The sequence below is a fragment of the Neovison vison genome, chromosome 13, assembly GCF_020171115.1.
Source record: "Neovison vison isolate M4711 chromosome 13, ASM_NN_V1, whole genome shotgun sequence".
NCBI classification, from domain to species: Eukaryota; Metazoa; Chordata; class Mammalia; order Carnivora; family Mustelidae; genus Neogale; species Neogale vison.
The window spans coordinates 128,712,904-128,732,073 of NC_058103.1; the positions used below are offsets into that span (position 1 = coordinate 128,712,904).

Sequence of the window (19,170 nt, forward strand, 5' to 3'; positions counted from 1 at the left end):
CCACTTCACCTGGTGTCATGTTTATCTCGCCTATAAAACCTTACATGTACCACTCTGGTGGGGGCAATGCATGTGTGGGAACAAGGCATATATGGGAAATCTCTGGACCTTCTGCTCAATTTTGCTATAAATATAAAATTGCTCTAATAAAAGTCTGTTTTTAATGTAAGGTGCTAGAAGAAAATTCATTATGTAGATTCCACGGTCTATGGAAACAAAAATCTTTGAAAAGTGGATGGGGTGGGGCCCACCAGGCAGGGCTCTCTGTGGCTGAGAAGAGCCTGCTCCTCACACCTGCTCACCCATGAGGACAGTGTCCCTGAGTCTCCCCACCAGCAGTAGGTCTACCCCCACTCCAGCCCTGGTAAGTCAGGCGGGCAATGCTGAGAGTCCTGTTCCTGTGCCGGCTCCACTAGGACCAGTGTGTCGACCACAGGTTTCCCTCTGCCCTGCCTTGAGACGGATGTTACTGCTTTGAGAAATTATGTTACCTCCAAGGGCTTCTTTCCAACCAAGCTAACTAAAGGAGGAGAGATAGCAAAGGGAACTGTTAGGGTCCGTGATCAAAGGATCGAGACTGATACAAAGCGAAGGTCAAGCAAAGCTTTATTTCGCGCCAAGCATCATGAATCTCACTGACCGGTCAGGGCTTTCTTTTATAAAAGATGACAACTTTGACCCCGGCGTGCCTACTCCCAATGAGGTTGCTGACATCTAGGTCGTTTCTCACTGTGTCACTGCTGAGGGTCCTGGAGTGCGGGGCAGGGCCGCTGGCACCGCAGGCGTCAAGGGACCGCTGACAAATGGACCGCAGATGTCTCAGGACCGCAGGCGTCGAGGGACCGCTGACAACTGGACCGCAGATGTCTCAGGACCGCAGGCGTCGAGGGACCGCTGACAACTGGACCGCAGACGACTGGACTGCTCGGCCGCCGGAGGCTGGAGTCTGCAGGCGATGGCTCGGGGCCGCCGCCGGAGACTGCAGGCGATGGCTCGGGGCCGCCGCCGGAGGCTGGAAGCTGCAGGGGGCGGCGCTCGGGGCCGCCGCCGGAGGCTGGAAGCTGCAGGCGACGGCGCTCGGGGCCGCCGACGGAGGCTGGAAGCTGCAGGCGACGGCGCTCGGGGCCGCCGGAGGCTGGAGGCTGGACCGCCAAACGCGGTTATAGCTCTTACAAGAGCTGTTACAGCTCTTCTATACACCGTTGACTCCCCTGCTCTTCTGCGACTTCCACCGCTCTCCGCTCCACTCTCCGCGGACTCGGCTCCACCGCTCTCCTGCAGCAGCCCCGGCTCTCCTGCAGCAGCCCCCCTTGGCAGCCTGGCAGAGCAACCTTTATGGGGGTGGTTAAGCCCCGCCCCTACACAGGTGGCCAATTGAATTCCAACCTTCCCAGTGGATATACATACGGCCTGCTGATTGGATGACTCCACTCAGTCTGCCCCACCCTTACAGGAACCAGGCAATGGTGCCTCCATTGGGCATGCATATGCACAGGAGAGTGTAAAGCTGGGACTGCGGTCATAGCAATGCTGTACAAGGAATTTCCCATGGACAATAGTGACATCAAATGCCTGTGGCCACTATGACATGCCAGCAAAACCAAGCACAGGAGGCCAGGGACCACTCTTGGCCCAGTGGGAGAGTTTACAGTATGTGGCCCATGTTGCACACAGTAGAGTTCACCTGCCAACAGGCCAAAAGACCCCGCAGTGAAGCCGGGCTGGAGGAACCAGTTCTCAAGCCTTCTGGTCTGCCTCTCCCCACCCCATATTCCTGCACTTCAGCAGACAGCTCAGGCACCCACCTCATGCGGCCTGCAGCCAGGGAGGGGTGTCAGCATTGGGACATCTACCTGTACCTTCTGAGAGCAGTGCCAGGTTGTCCAGCCTGCAGGGTGATGGAATAACCAAGTATCCTGGGGTACTCCCGTGGCCACTTTAGTCTCAGATGGGCTCCCTGTGTGTTGGAAGTGCCTTGGTTGGGGGACTTCTTCAGATCCACAAAGGGGAAGAGGTTCAGCATGGGTGGCCCTGTGGTTGGAAGGACCTAGGGCTAATACCATGGGAGTGGGTAATCCCTTGTGGCCTATTCCTGAGTGACTATACAAGCCCTGGCCAGCCTGCCTGGCACCCTGGAGCTCTGGCAGGAAGGAGGCTAGGCTCTCAGGTCAACACACCCACAGAAGGAGCCGTGGCCCTAGCCCCTCCATGCCCAGGACACATGCCCTTCTTACTGAGCCTATCAGGATTTCTAAGAGACATGTCCTAGCAGAGATCCTTGCTATAAAGTATTTACCTACAAAAATACGAATGATTAATCAGCCTTGTCAGTGCCAAAGCTTGAGGTGTACTGAGATTAAGAGCTAGGAAGGATCAGATCAGAAGACCCCAGGCCACAGAGCAGACTAAAACCCCAGGGGTATCCCACTCCATGTTCCCTGCCTGGGCTAGCAGACGCAATGAGAAGGGGGCCCCAACTCCAGTGCCTGGCCCCAGATGTGAATAGCCAGCATGTAGAAACCTAGTTGCCCATACCTCAGACTTCTCCATTCTCTTCCACTATCCCTAAATTAAAGTATCTTGGCTAGTTTTGCAAGTCAAAACAATTTACCTGTACATGGACTTAGGAAGCTTTGTCTGGAATACCTAGATTTCTAGTCAACCCAGATGTTTCTAGTTAACAACCTCAAAAGCCAGTGGTCCCCTTGATGCTGGACAGTATTTCATGCTGATGAAATGAATAACCCACCTTAGTGTTCATTGTTGAGTACCTGTCAGCCAGGTACTGCTTCCACGTTCTCTAGTGCTCAAACAGCCACTGGGGAGATTGCCACCACTTGTAGACGATGAGTTGTATCTTTCAGAAGTGGACCTGTCTGAATTGGGCCCCGTGTCCAGCAACAACACAGATCCAGCAGTCACTCCTGCAGTCATGGATCATGTGGTAGAGCAGGGACTACCTCTAATACAACCACCCTGCACTGCTGTGCAGTAGTATAGTACTACTGTATGTATACTATATGTATACTGTATGTATACTGTAGTATACTATATGTATACTGTGGTATAGTAGGTACTGCTGGGTTGTCCAGAGCTGGGACAAGCTCAAGAAAACCAATTACAGCTCCTGAAGTTTGTACTTGGGATCTGAAGGATGGAGCGTACCAAGTGAATTAACTCAGAGCAAAGCAGATGGCCATTTGGTTGTATGGAGGGCAGACAAGTTCAAACAGAGGCATGAGAGGCAGGCAGCCCATGAGCAAGCACTAGGGAGGGGAGGCTATCAGACCCCAGGGGACAATACTGGAGGTGGTCTATGCTAAGAAATCCAAAAGAATTTGTCAGGGATTCTAAAGGTGAACACTAGTGTCAGGCACCGTATTAAGTTTTTATAAATTTAACAGAGGCAGCTTCATACGCATTATATATGTGTATCTGCTACTTTTATTGGTAGAAAAACACACAAGGGGCACCTGGGTGGCTCAGTGAATTAAGTCTCTGCCTTCAGCTCGGGTCATGATCTCAGGGTCCTGGGATAGAGCCCTGAATTGGGCTTTCTGCTCAGCAGGGGAGCCTGCTTTCCCCTCTCTCTCTGCCTACTTGTGATCTCTCTCTCTCTCTCTGTGAAATAAATAAATAAAATATTTAAAAAAAAAGAAAGAAAGAAAGAAAAACACAAGATACATCACATCATCTAATTGCCTCTGCAGGGATTAATCCACAATTTAAAATGTTAATGGAACCTGCTAATAAAATTAAGGAATCTTCATCAGTGACTGAAGACTTCCACTCCTAGCACAGTTTGGGTCTGTCTTTCCCACAATTTATGTTTCCATAGGTTCTGCCACACTAATTTCAGTCTGCCAAAATGAACCATAACTTCAGGCCGCATACATCGGGTAAGACTGAAGAGTTAAATTGAAAAGGATAGGTAACTTAGAGACTGTCTTGGACAAAAATGAAGAAACTGTTCTATGAAAATCAAAGTCTTTTTTTTTCCTTGAGTGGAAAAAATGTAGGAAACAGATAATCCCCCAGCATTTCTGAAGGTAAAGGAAAAGAGCTCCTAACAGGAGGGCTCAGGTAATTGCTTCTCAACAATGTAAACACAACAGAGACAAAGCCTGGTAGGTGGAAGGCATGGCTGTCCAAGCTGTTTGCATTTCCCTGGACCACAGTTCCGGTAATGACTTTGCAGTTCCCTCCTCTGCAGCAGTGACTCAGAACGCTTTTTCATTCAGTAATTTTTTTTTTCAATTTATTTATTTTCAGAAAAACAGTATTCATTATTTTTTCACCACACCCAGTGCTCCATGCAAGCCGTGCCCTCTATAATACCCACCACCTGGTACCCCAACCTCCCACCCCCGCCCCGCCACTTCAAGCCCCTCAGATTGTTTTTCAGAGTCCATAGTCTCTCATGGTTCACCTCCCCTTTCAATTTACCCAAATTCCCTACTCCTCTCTAACACCCCTTGTCCTCCATGCTATTTGTTATGCTCCACAAATAAGTGAAACCATATGATAATTGACTCTCTCTGCTTGACTTATTTCACTAATTTTTATCTAGGTTCTATCTATCAATAATTACCATATTTGAAATTAAAATTAAAATGTTTTAAAATATTCATTCATTTTTGGGGCTCCTGGGTGGCTCAGCGGGTTAAAGCCTCTGCCTTCAGCTCGGGTCATGATCCCAGGGTCCTAGGATCAAGCCCCGCATCGAGCTCTTTGCTTGGCAGGGAGCCCGTTTCCTCCTCTCTCTCTCTCTCTGCCTACTTGTAATCTCTGTCAAATAAATAAATAAAATCTTAAAAAAAAATTTCATTCATTTTTAAATAAAATAAGCCCATTACTTATTTTTCTTTTGAGATCTGAGAGAGTGAGAAAAAGAGCGAGTGAGTACAAGTGGGAAGGGCAGATGGAGAGAAAGAGAATCCCAAACAGACTCCATGCTGAGGGTCGAGCCCAATGTGGGGCTTGATCCCACAACCCGAGTGGAACTGAGAGTCAGATGCCTAACCAACTGCACCACCCAAGTGTCCCAACAAACCCATTATTTATTAACATGAATACTATTCTGAAAAATTATATTCCAAAATTAAAAACATTAGTGATTTTCTGAGAAGTAGCATTAAAATGTTTATTAATCTTTTTACTACTGGCTTATGAAAAGATAGTTGGAATCTCTTTTCAGTTTCTGCCATCCATATATTGCAATACAGTTTTGGTTGCGGGGTATGAAAAAAATGTTGTTTCCTGCAGATATATAGTTGGAAAAAAAGGACCTCATGGGACACCATGAAAGGGAAATGGAGAGGTCCTTGAACAAGACTTTCTAGCTATTCTAGAGGCAAAAGATATTTGTCAGTCCACATGTTTGGGGGTTGGCCCACAGAATGTGGATTGAGGGACAGTTCAGTTATGAGCATAGGCCTTGCCTGTTTTCAACTGTTCTCTTGCCTTGTGTAGTCAGAAGAGCATGTGAAGAAGAGCCTGGCCCATCCCACTGTCTAAAGCCATTCAGCCAAAACTAGCCAATCCAGATATGTGAGAAATAAATGTTGCATCTTGCATGCCACCAAATTTAGGAGTAGTTTGTTATGCAGCAAAAGGTGACTGATAACAAAAATGTTGGTGATTTGAAAAACGCCTCATAGATTATAGAGATTTTGAGCCAAGGTAAAAAAAAAGATTAAACTGGGCATTCACAAATTTGGTCATAGATAAATTCCCAGAAACTTTTTCTTTGGATTTCCTAATGCAAAACATTGTGTCCCTGAATAAAGAAATAACCCCTCAACATAAACATCTTTTGCCTTCATCTAGTTTACCTCAAGTTTGAGCATACCAGGCCTGTTAGCCAACTTTCCTATCCTATTCTCAGTCTTTCCCTTTGCAGAGAACTTGCCATTCACACAATTCTAGAACATGCAGCTCTCAAATCCTATCCCATGGCCAACTGGACCAGAAACACACCCCGTGGCCCCAGACCAATGGGATGGGAACCAGGACAGGCAGGAGTGGAGGACAGGGGAAAAGATCCTGAAGGCGCCTGGTCCTCAGATCCCAACACCAGCCACTCCCTTTGGAATGTTCCCATTCTTTTACCCATTCCTCCTTTGTCACTGGAATGGGTTTGGTTTTTTTTTTTTTTAATCAAAAATGCATAAACTAGATTGGAATAGCTTTAACTAATGCTCTATCCAAAACTATTTTTGGATATAGCACATCCACCAGTGCTAGTCTAACCAGATAAGACTCAGCTTACAATTTTACGACAGATGTTTTATTTATAGGGAATTAAAATTAAGAGATATACAGGACACAAACATTATATATAGTATACTTTCTATGATAGATATTGCTCACAGAAAGGCCTCAATTCAAGTTACATACTGCATATGCTAAAATGTGCACCTGGGGAGAAGAGGGAGATCAACTTTTGTTTTGGTTTTGTTTTAAATAACCTCTAGATGCATTTAAGTAATACTGATCATTTAATGTTCAAAAAACTTTTAATAAACAAATTCAGGGTAATATTAATTGAAATATTTATAATACGATTTAATCATTACACAGGATTTCCAATGTACAATCAAGACAATGCACAACACTTGAAGAAAAAAGAAATAAAAACAATCTATTGCACCCACAAGTAAAAAGGTTTTTTATTCATTTTGGGGATGCTGCAATTCAGTATTTATATAAACATTTACACATTGTAGTAAACACAGAAGTCCTACACGTAATGCAGCATTATGGGTAAGACCCTTTTAAGTCTCAAAAATAAATGTTAGTGTCCACATAGTCCCCCCATGTGCAAGGCTGATTTCCCAATCATTATTCCATTCATTGTTCAATCGTGAGTGATCAGTCACCCTGCCAACCCCCATGCATTTTAGAGACCTAATAATTCTCATCAAACACACTACCTCCTATACTCTAGTCTGCAGCACCCTGCCTCCTTGCTTAGTCTCCTGGTGGCTTGCGATGAATGGCATTTCTCCATTTCAGTGTCCTGTTAAATAATCCTGTGTAGAGTCTGAAGCAAATGAATCCACATCCTCATTCTCTGAGTCGTCACTGCTGTCATCGGCAGCTGGCTCTCCTGTAAGGGCTATGCGAGCATAATCATCTGTGTCTATCGATTTGCAAAAGTGGATGGCATATTTTAATTTCTCCTCCAGCACCTGCTTACAGGAATATCTAGGCAACTTCAGCAAAAAGAAGCAGGTGTAGGACTCAGGAAGGAAGTGGTCAGGAGGGTTGTATTTATCCAATACCTGTTGATGAAAAAGATGTTAAATAATCAGAGACTATGTACAAGGACAGGTAGAACTGTTAATCTATTTTATTATGTTCATTAGACTCCTTACTCTCACAAAAATCATAATATTTTTGGTTAAGAATAACGAAGTATCAGAATACAAATACTCTAGCCCATTTTAGAAATTAAAAGGAGCAACTCAGTAATTCCTAGGACTTATAGTTAAGAATAGTAATTGGTTACTTTGGCAATTACTTTTGACAAATCAGTGCTGAGAAGAGGGTCTGGCACAAAGCAGGCAGAAGACACAGGCTCAGCACGCACCCACATGGGGAATTCTCCTTAAACCCATTAGCCCCTTTGACTATTACAGATAAAACACTATAAAGCCAGCCAGAATGCTGGACCCAGAAATTACCTACTTTTGGAGAGAAAAACTACATGTTGGTCTCAAAGATCTCTCTGGCACATGACTTCTATTGCAACCCCAGTCAGAGACTGGAGTCAGGCTGTGCTCAGGAAGGAGCCCATCCCCAAATCCTTTCAAATATGGAGGAAGAAAGGATGCTCCATCCTAATCTGCCCCTCCGGGAAGTCCCCCATCCCCATGGTATTGCTACATGGAAAATCACACCTGTTGCCTCAGGATAGAGGGGGAGGGGATTACATCACTTCACCCCATGACTCAGCAGATAAACAAAGCCTGTTTCTGACCATTGGACCACAGAGTTAGAACTCAAAGCAAAACTCTTGTTCTCAATCTGATGGGTGCTCTTATTTTTCCCAATAAGCAACATTACTTAATTCAACCAAAGAATCAAATATATGTTTTTTGTTTTGTTTTGTTTTTTGGTTTTTTTTATATCAATTTATTTATTTTCAGACAAACATTATTCATTATTTTTTTTCACCACACCCAGTGCACCATGCAAGCCATGCCCTCTATAATACCCACCACCTGGTACCCCAACCTCCCACCCCCCTCCCCCGGCACTTCAAACCCCTCAGATTGTTTTTCAGAGTCCATAGTCTCTCATGGTTCACCTCCCCTTCCAATTTACCCAAATTCCCTTCTCCTCTCTCACGCTCCTTGTCCTCCATGCTATTTGTTATGCTCCACAAATAAGTGAAACCATATGATAATTGACTCTCTCTGCTTGACTTATTTCACTCAGCATAATCTCTTTCAGTCCCGTCCATGTTGTTACAAAAGTTGGGTATTCATCCTTTCTGATGGAGGCATAATACTCCATAGTGTATATGGACCACATCTTCCTTATCCATTCATCCGTTGAAGGGCATCTTGGTTCTTTCCACAGTTTGGCGACCGTGGCCATTGCTGCTATAAACGTTGGGGTACAGATGGCCCTTCTTTTCACGACATCTGTGTCTTTGGGGTAAATACCCAGGAGTGCAATTGCAGGGTCATAGGGAAGCTCTATTTTTAATTTCTTGAGGAATCTCCACACTGTTCTCCAAAGAGGCTGCACCAATTTGCATTCCCACCAACAGTGTAAGAGGGTTCCCATTTCTCCACATCCTCTCCAACACATGTTGTTTCCTGTCTTGTTAATTTTGGCCATTCTAACTGGTGTAAGGTGATATCTCAATGTGGTTTTAATTTGAATCTCCCTGAGGGCTAATGATGATGAACATTTTTTCAAATATATGTTTTAAAAGACATGTGTGCTCAAAATCTCAAATATGCTGACATAATAGCAGTATCTTCCGGTGGTGGCCAGATAAATTTTCCAGAAGTAGAAAGTGAGATTTAAGATCTATAGTCATGAAATTTTGAGCAATCAAATCAAAGAAGTTGTGGGGTGTGCTTTTTATTATTTCCAGGAAGAAGGAAAAAACCATGTTAACACAAGAGTCCCATTTTCTAATGAGCTGTAGGATCATGTGCAAGGAGCATACCCCTACAGCTGACACCACAAGATATACAGGAATCGCACCTGGATGACGAAGTCTCTGCCCCGGAAGTCGGCGATGGTCCTGGGCAGTCTTGTCCGACCCCACACAAAGCGAAGGAAGAGGGATCGCTCTGTGTTGGAGAAGGACTCCATCACCTCCCAGAACCACTGGATGAGGGATGCAGAAGGCTCGATTCCTTTGTAGGTAGCCACTGACTTTAGGAGATGCAGAGGAATATCTGGGCTGCCACATACCTGCAGAAGGACATACCGTCAGGGCTGGCGGACACTTCTGACTTTTCGCTTCAGTATAGAGTCAATCCCTCTTCCTACCAAGGCTTGTTTCAGGCAGGATGTACGTGAGAGCCAGAGTGGACAGTTTGGGGGTTGGGTCCCATGTGTTCGGGTGGATGTGTACTTGACCCTGTGCTCCACCCTGGTGTGGGATGGGGGCTGCAAGGAAAGGAAGGACACAGGCCGGGAACACCCACTTTTCAAACATGTTTTCACCTCATCTACCAGGCATAAGCATATTTCAGATGTAAATTAAGTGCAAGATTTAACCAAGAAATTAACTAGCGGCACTGATTTAGTGGCTCGATATGAAAATGCAGGTCTAGGGCAGCAGCTTTCAGGGGCATACCATCGTCTCCAATTCATATCCAGTGAACAGAGAAAGAAGGGGGACAGGCACGACTCGGGCCATTCCCTCCCGAACAGCAGCCACCTGCTCATCAAATTCATGGAGTCTGAAAGAAAAAACTCACTTTGCATTTCTATCTTTGGTAATGTAGGTCTTGTCCTGCTCATAACAAACCTTACCCCATAGATGACCAAGGCATGTAGCTCATAAAAATAGCATCACAGAGCTTCTCATAGACTGAGTTCACCTACATTGGCACATAGAGGATAATCTTAAAAACTACCTAGAGCTTCCAAGACACAATTCTTAATACTTATTGCATACCCAGGAAGGAGCCAGAATTAGATGTGCACCAGAAAACCAGGCTCCACAGCACCCACAGTAAGATCCCTCTGGAAGCAAATACTGTGCTCAGGGCCTTCATGACTGGTGAGTTAGGGCATAAGGCAGAAATGAATACAAAGGGACAGCATAGCACACTTGCCGGGACTACCCACAACCAGAACTCAGCAGGCAAAGCCCAGCCAATGTGCAATCTTACCAAGTACCTGGCCAGGTGCTTCTGAAGAACAAAGACTGTGTGGACTTGTAATGTCAGGTGGAAGGAGCAAGGAGCAGCAGAAGCTAGATGGGTGGCTTTGCTGAGGGCCAGGCAGGGGTGGGACCAGCCCTGACACAATGCTGCCCAGGAGAGCTCACAGAGGGGCACCTACAGGAGGGTACCCACAGGTCCTCTGAGTTCTGCCTGGAGAGCTCCCAAAACAGCACAATTCTAGTCAGAGCCAGGAATCTCGGACAAAAATAATGAATACTCTGATTTGGATTACAAAATAAGCTTTGATAACTATAGATGAGTAGTTGTTAGAACCAAGTCTACTAACATTTTACTGGATGGGATTTCTGAAAAATGCAGCCATCCAAGCAAACTATTTCCTATTTTTGCTATTTACTGAACCAAAACAGTAGAAGGCAGATGACCCCACCTGTAGTTTATTGCCAGCCGGACATACTCTGCACGGTTGTCCAGGGTGATGTGTGTATACTTAGAGCTCAGCTGGATGTCCTGGCCACTTGCACTTGGCACAGTGAAGGGCAGGCTCATTGCCTCAAACTCCTCTGAGGTGGCTTCATTGTCACGGATGTACATGAGCCCAGGGATAAAATCTTTATCAACCTTTCGAGGGAAAAAAGGGAGCCCACATGTTAAGCCAGGGTCTTTAAACACTTCTAATTGTAGTTCAGCCATGACGGTGCCTCAGTCTGCACTGGGTGTACCTCAAGGCTGCTGGTGCATTATAAATGCCAGAAAATAAGAGACCAGCAGTGAGAAAGCACTTCACACAGGGAGCTAAGGAAATGAGCTTGTAATTCAAGGAAGTCCTTAAAATTAGCCAACAGCCACTGGTTGGATACAGATCCCCACCCTACAGTCGTGGTACCAAGGGAAGTATGGCCACAGGGAAGATGCTGGCTGTGGTCAGCCAGTCATGCTTCCCCACCTGAAAGCCAAAGCCACCACCCAGCCATTCACAAGCTCTGATTCTCCACAGGAAAATTGGGTGAATTTTCTTATCTGACAAGATTTCAAGTTGCAAAAGCACCACAAAATAGATGGTCTATCAAGTTCCAGAGGCAAACTGGCCTAACATCCACAGACCTTCTTTGCTACTAGAAAGCAGTCTGTAGCCAGGGATGCCCCTTGCACTCTGTACCAGGTACACTAGGTGTCACATTTCCCCATCCCCACTTTCCTGGTGGTTACCTCACTGAGGTCTGCAATGGTGAGGCTCATCCCAGCCAGTTGCTTCCAGACAGGCTCAGCCAGGTTGAGGCTCAGGGGACTCCCAGTCCGGATAGCAATGCCCAGTAACACACCTGCTCAGTCAAGGCACAAGTAACAGGAGATACTTGAAATCAATGATAAAACATATAGTTCAATTAACACCCCAGAATAGCTCCACACTGGGCCTCAGTGCCTTCTAAACCAATGTTACCCAAATTCATGGAGACAGGTCCATCCTTAATACATTTTGTCCTGTTCTAAATTCATTGTTTCCTTTTGTTCCTATGGGCCTAGTTTCTAACTCTTCTCTTTGTACCAATAAGTATAAGCCACACAGAGGCCAATCTCCATTCCTTTAAAACAGATGGAGTTTCTCAAGGAAGGTAGGCGCCGTACCTGGAGAGGAACAGGCAGCAATAGGAGCACTCAGCATATATATTTAATGGAACAGGAGGGAGGGAATGACCAACTACCAAAACCCTTCAGATCTGACCCCAAGTTTCAGACACATTTAAGCTGCAGAAACATGGTATTTCAGATCCTTGATGCGCCAGACATTTTCTGACCCTTGGCACCTAGCCACTCACTGATGGTTGGCTCTACATGTCCCTGCACCTGCACAGTGAAAAAGTTAAAACCAAATACTCGAAATATTTGTCATTCCCAAGACAGAGCAGACATTAAGTAACTGGGGCACACAAAGCCACATAATTGAGGCACCATTCCCGTGCAAGAAGGCTCACCCAGAAAGCGGAACATGTTGGTGTGTACGGGCGCCCTGGCAGCGGGGCTGAACAGGTAGCAGTCGCGGTTGGCCCCTGACTCATCTCTCCCATTGGGCGTCACGATCAGAAGTGGGGTGAGTCCATTCTGCAGTTCTTCACAGATCTCAGCTATGGACTCACTGTAGCCACCACCACAGTCGTCCACAGATTCACCTTGAGGGAAAAGAGAGTCAGCAACACTTAGTCACACCAGCAAAGCCCTGCAGGGTGCAGCTAGATGAACTTCTCAGCTCCCCTGTAATAATGCCCACTGTACTACTGTCTGTGCTCAGACTGCCAACCCTCAGGACCACAGGCCTGCTAGTGCATGCAAGTTCTCACCCACAAATTTGACTTTCCAGACACGGTGGGGGAGGAGGAGGCTGTCGGGGCTAAATGAGCTCATCTTAGCACACATCTGCCCAAAGACAGACTTGGTCCCATCAGGGCCTGCTAGGCCGCCTTTACTCCTTGAACGTTTGACCTAGAGAGGAGAAAAGAAATAAGTATGAAACAGCCACAGCAGCAGAAAGCACACAGCTACTATCTTCCACAGCTAACCAGCCCTGGGACACCTGTGGCAACAATGAGCCCTACAGCCTCTCCCCCATCTTGTTACCCTTTACTCCTCTGCCCTGGTCACCAGGGTAGAAGTCCAGCCAGCATTCTGCTGCTGGACCTAAAGAGCTGTCATGAGTGGAGCCCACAGTGAGGGGAAAGGAGTGTGAAACCAATCTTTGAGGTTCTCAGAGGGTTTGTGTCCTCAGGCCTCACAAACAAGGTGCTCGCTGGACAGCTGTGCTAATGGAATCTGTGCTATCACGATGGAAGACACGGCCGCTGCTCACCAAATGCATGCAGCATGTTGCCACAACATAGCACCCCTCACGACTGGTGGTATCTAAGTAAACATTCCCTCAAGAAATTATAGACCTCGGTTGGCCATTCACATGGGTGCAGCCCATGTGGTCAGTAACTATAATATGATTCACCCTCACACTTCATAACTTTAACCACAGCCAACCACTTTACCACACTGCTTCGGCCTCCATGAATAGGATGCCAGCAACCCCAAAGCAGCCATCCTTAGAACACTATCAGGACTCTAAGCTTCAAACCAAATGGCTGAGACCAAACCTGGAGGCACCATGTCATCCAAAACAGAATCTTCCTCCCCTCCCTTACTCATCTGCATGTATCCTACTCCAACCCTTGGGGGTCACTGCACCCCCCCCCAACTACAATCACTTTTTCTACCTATATTTCTCACCCTAGGCTAAGATTTTCAAACAGATCAGACCAAGAGCTCTCAAGGCCCTCACCTAGTAGGGGCTCAGTAACCCTGCAGTTTTGTAGGCTATACAGTGCTTCAGAATCACTTTAGAAACTCAGTCTAAAATAATGGCAAAATGGAAAGTTAAGAAAAAATGTTCATGAAAATGCACTTTTCTGTTGCCTCGTCCAGCTAAACTCTCACGATCCTTAACTTCTTAAGTAAGTTCTAGGCTGAGTTTAAATAGCAAATACACACAAATAATCATAAACAAGACTTATGAATAATGACAATAATGAATTAGCTTCCTATGGAATGAAATGTTCTTTGTGCCACATATTTGACTGTATTTTCACAAATGTGATTTCATTTAAACCTCACAGCAGTTCTTCAAGGTACCCAAAATCCCTGGAGGAAACTGAGCTACAGAAGGGAAGATGGATGTGTCCATCCACGAGAAACAAGATGCAGACCCATCTTCCTACTCTGAATGTCACATCATCTCCATTTATAATACCAATTAAACTGATGCTCTTGGCTCCTCTGAGGGAAATGGCTATGAGAACACAGCTATGACTCTGCGAGGACAAGCAGGTACCTGTGTACCTGTGGCTACTTCTGGACAATAGGAATAGAAGTCATTTTAATTGCCTTTAATCTGAATTTTCCAAATTTTCAGAAATGAGCATGCTCATTAATTCTGCAATAAATTTTTAAAAAAATTTTTTTATGTACAGTGATATTCAGATTCTGTTATAAAACTAAATCATATTCAAACAAACAAAACCCTCCAGGAACATGCCTAAGTTTTACTGTCTCTAGAATACTCTGCACAGACAGTATGAGAATATCTACAATGGCATTCCCATGGGAGAAGGTGGATGCCAGCAGCAATCTGTGGCTACAGGACAGCTGACACCACCTTTCTGGATCAACTGGTATCTTGAGCTCAACTTGGATTCATGGAATACATCTCATTATCACCCTCTATTCTATTTTTGATTAAAAAAAAACAATTCTATTCTTGTGGAAGATCTTTCTAGCTTCAGGAGGAAGTATGAAATCTGAACTAAAAAGGACCTAACTCTCATACCAGAGGGCCCCAAGGTATACTAGAGCACCCATGGTATACTGCATTGAATGCTGTTTATGTGCATTTTAAAAATGCTAATATGAATTTGTCCTTTACCCATTCTATTTTTTCAAACATGTACTGAACATTTTTGACATAAATGCTAGAACATAAAGGCAAGAAGGAAAGAGGTGTCCAAACATGATGAATGCAAAATCAACATAAGAGAAAGACAGAAAAGGCATGTTTAACATGGGTTCCACATCACCAAGGCTCAGTGATGCCAAAAGCCCGAGATCTGAATACCCATATCAGGCTGCTGTCCCTGGCTGGGCACCTCTGTGTGTGGCTGGGGCAGGCATATGATCTAGGAATGCCCAACCATCTGTGTTAGTTGAACTTTCCTCACTTATAAACCTCAGTGTTTAAGACCTAATAACATAGAAAAAAATAAAATGATCTTCAAGGTGAGAAAAACTTTTTTTATAAACCTAATTAAACAGCCCATTTGTTTGTAGAGTGTGTTCACTGACCTCCAGCTTAGTATTAAAGAGTCTGACGTCAGTGAAGGGACTACTTCCATCAGTGTGGTCACATGTGTTCTCCAACAAATGACCAGAATTTGTGTCTTAATTCAAAAATGCCCCCAAGAGCAACTCTAGAGAAATGTCTAGTCATGCAACCAACATCAGGGTAAAAATCATGTGTTAATATAAAGGAACAAAGAATTTGTTCTTAGTAACTCTCTGTTTCTGTTCCAAGAGGTGGGGCTATTTCATTTGCATGTTAAATGTCAAGTATACACAACACCATAATCAGTGGTGGAGTTCTCCTGTTTTAGTTAATTTTTTAAACTGTTAAGTGTATCTACACTTAGCAGCAGGTTTAAGTCAGAGATGGCCTACTTTTCATTTCTCTGATTACTACAGAACAGTATTAGTGATTCTGGTCTATTAAATAGGCAAAGATAGGTATCAGAGCCAGAAAGGGTGTGAGGCTGGTGGGAAGAGGAATTGTCCCCACATACAATTTGATGTATGGAGTGCCTCTGACTGGCCCTGCTTCTCAGAACCCAATACAAGGAAGGCAACTGAAGACACATCTGTAGTTGGGACGGTGCTGAGAAGCCCCGCTATATCCCAGAAAAGTGGGCACAGCCTTCCAGCACTCTGCAGAGAAATCTGACAGAGGAAACTAAGAGAACATGGGGTAGGTGGTCAGTGAAAATAATCCCACAGTCTCACTGTAGGGCAAGGAGAGGTGCTTACAATGTTATAAGAGGAAAAAAGGGCAAGTTACAAAAGAGACGAATCCAGTTTCAATTATGACAAACATACAAACACACCTCCAAATGTCAGCAGTAGTTATTACTATTTGGTAGAAATAAGGTCATTTTTGCTTCTCTCTCTTTGCTTATCTGTATCTATCCTTCTGGATTATCTGAAATAAGTCTTTCTGACTTCTGTTACAAAGAAAACAATTTACATTCCCACTGGAAGCCTTAGCACCACAGAACATCACAGATAGGTAGCACCTTGCTCTCTAAAGCAAGGGCACATGAGAAAGTCTGCTTTCCTCCCAAGCTGTGACTCCCAACGACAAAACCATCCTATCTAAGAATTGTTAGTTAGACTAAGAACAGTTTTCACTTGTTACCTGAATCCGGTTCAATTCTACCACAGGACCATGTTGGCGATCTCGCACCATAGTTGCTTGTACTACTTTTCGGAAAGCTGCCTCCTAAAACACGACAGATGGACAAAATTTAGAATCTGCTATAGGAAATATTATTACCCATAGGTTTGTTTTAAATATCCTTTCCTAAGTCAAATTTTCTTTTTTTATTTTTATTAAGCTCAATTAGCCAACATTAGATTTTGATGTAGTGTTCAACAATTCATTAGTTGCATATAACACCCAGGGCTCATCACAACATGTGTTCTCCTTAATACCCATCACCTTGTTACCCCATGCCCACACCCCCCTTTCTACAACCCTCAGTTTGTTCCCAGAATCCAGAGTCTCTCATGGTTTGACTCCCTCTTTGATTTCCTGCTTCAGTTTTCCCTCCCTTCCCCTATGGTCCTTTGTGCTACTTCTTATATTCCACATATGAGTGAAACCATATGATAATCGTCTTTCTCTGCTTGACTTATTTCACTTAGCATAAAACCCTCCAGTTCCATCCATGTCGATGCAAATGGTAGGTATTCATCCTTTCTGATGGCTAAGTAATATTCCAAAAAGTCAAATTTTCTTAAGAACAGTAACTACAAATGCTCTTTTCTGAATCGTGAGGTGGTGTGGATGGGTCTGGAACCCATCCACAAATCTATGCAGAGGCCCACCAGTGCTACATGTCCCCTATTTAGAGGCAAGAGGAGCCCACCACACTCTGGTGGAGGTCCAGATGTCTGCTCTGACTTAGGACTCAGGCCAAGCCCAGAGGATCGACTAGAAAACCAAGGGCTTCCAGACAAACCACAAGTCCACATGGCAGGACTGACATTAAACACTATGCCTCACTGTCATTGTCCTGACAAAACCACTGAAGAGCAGCATGGCCAGGGGGTCCTGCAGGTCAGGCCAGGCTCGGGGTGGGGGTGGGGAGACCAATGAAGGAGGGAACATATAGTTACCATATACTGAAAGAAACCTGGAATACCCAGGGCGAAACAGCATAAAAAGAGAATGGGGCCCAATATCACCCAGGCAGAGCAGGCCCGCCATGCTCATATGGACTAGGGCACAGGCAGCAGCAGTGAGGACAGAAATAGGGAAGGAGACTCAAGAGACTCAAAGAAGGTAGGATCAGTGGGAGTCCCAGATCTCTGCCAAATGGATAACCCTGCTCTTGTCCAAATACAACATGGCCAGGGAAGCCCAAGGTACCTGTAACAGGATCTAGGTCCCTCTCCCAGGTCAGAACTCCAGCCTCTGAAAGCAGGACGGGCAAGAGCCCTAAGCAGCCCAAGGAGGTGGCCTCAGAAGCAGAGAAGATCAAGTGAAGGTGTCAGAGAGACAACCAGTCCATAGAGGCGAACCCACCACAGCACACAAGGTCTCAAAGAGGTGCATCCATCACCACGCACCCTTATATAACACCTACCAGCTACTTTTGCCCTCTCCTCTGCCTAACTTGTGTTTTACTAATTGCCCAGAACCAAGGCCAGTTCCTCCTTCACAGGAACATTTTTTTTTCTCTGAATGGTCTCACCCAGCTGGCTCTCCTGGGGTGCTCTCTCACTTCTGTGCTCTGAATTGCATCCTGGTAATAACTCTCCATGGTCACAAGCAACATACAGTCCCAATTTTCCAACAGGTATGATCCTTTCCTACCCAGGACCAGAACAGAGGCCTATTACACATCCACACCCACCCCGAGGGTGCCTGCTGGACTCCCTCAGCATTCCTGCTGTCCCAGCCGTGCTCACAGCCTCCAGAACACTCATGCAGTCCGTGTGGAACACATCCTGCCTCTCACTTGGTTTTCTCCCTATGTGGGAAGGCTTTTTCCCCTAGCTGCCTATTCTCACCTCTACTCTGACAGATTTTAAAAAAATGGTAAAAGGGATCAAATTTCCTACTTTTTTTTTTAAAAAGATTTTATTTATTTATTTGACAGAGAGAAATCACAAGTAGATGGAGAGGCAGGCAGAGAGAGAGAGAGGGAAGCAGGCTCCCTGCTGAGCAGAGAGCCCGATGCGGGACTCGATCCCAGGACCCTGAGATCATGACCTGAGCCGAAGGCAGCGGCTTAACCCACTGAGCCACCCAGGTGCTCCCTACTTTTTATTATTAAAAAATGATTGAAGTTTTGTATCAATGTTCGTATCAATGTTACCTACACACAACTTTTTCTTGTTTCCCACCATCGGAGAGATGTTACCGTTACCACAATCCTTATCAATGTCCACCTGCCTCTAAGCTACCCATTAAAATAAAATGTGTGGAGATGCCTATGTGGCCCAGTCGGTTAAGTGTCTGCCTGTCGCTCAGATCATGATCCCAGGGTCCTGGGATCAAGTCCCACATCAAGCTCCCTGCTCAGTGGGGAGGTTACTTCTCCCTTTCCCTGCTGTTCCCCCTGTTTGTGGGCACTCTCTCTCTAACAAATAAACAAAATCTTTAAAAAAAAGAGAAAAGAAGATGTGTGTACCAGTCTCCTTCAGCTAAGTGCCAACAAAGCCAATCCTGGGGGGAGAAGGGGAGGATCTGCTCGGATGGGACTCCAAAACATCTAGATTTTATTATTTAAAAAAACAACAAACAAACAAACAAAAAACAATATGGGATGCCTGGGTCTCAGTCAGCTGAGCATCTGACTCTTGGCTTCAGCTCAGGTCATGATCTCATGGGTCATGGCATCAAGCCCTGCATGGGGCTCCATGCTCAGCAAGGAGTCTGCTTGAGAGTCTCTCCAGCAGATTCTTCCCCTACTTGCATGCA

At 45.3% G+C, this 19,170-nt stretch overlaps 1 protein-coding gene across 5 annotated transcripts in view; it reads right to left on the reverse strand.

Moving 5' to 3' along the window:
* Nucleotides 1–6,267: 6,267 nt before the first annotated feature.
* The window catches only part of HERC2 (HECT and RLD domain containing E3 ubiquitin protein ligase 2), a 250,796-nt gene continuing 237,893 nt past the window's right edge, over nt 6,268–19,170 (reverse strand). For all 5 annotated transcript variants that reach the window (XM_044232144.1, XM_044232143.1, XM_044232140.1 and 2 more), the window contains exons 86-93: nt 16,378–16,461; nt 12,719–12,860; nt 12,356–12,550; nt 11,592–11,704; nt 10,813–11,003; nt 9,830–9,935; nt 9,229–9,441; nt 6,268–7,286 (exon numbers count right to left, since the gene is read on the reverse strand). In XM_044232144.1, coding sequence (XP_044088079.1) covers nt 7,014–7,286; nt 9,229–9,441; nt 9,830–9,935; nt 10,813–11,003; nt 11,592–11,704; nt 12,356–12,550; nt 12,719–12,860; nt 16,378–16,461 — 1,317 coding nt within the window. In that variant the 3' untranslated portion in view covers nt 6,268–7,013. The remainder of the gene's footprint in view (nt 7,287–9,228; nt 9,442–9,829; nt 9,936–10,812; nt 11,004–11,591; nt 11,705–12,355; nt 12,551–12,718; nt 12,861–16,377; nt 16,462–19,170) is intronic.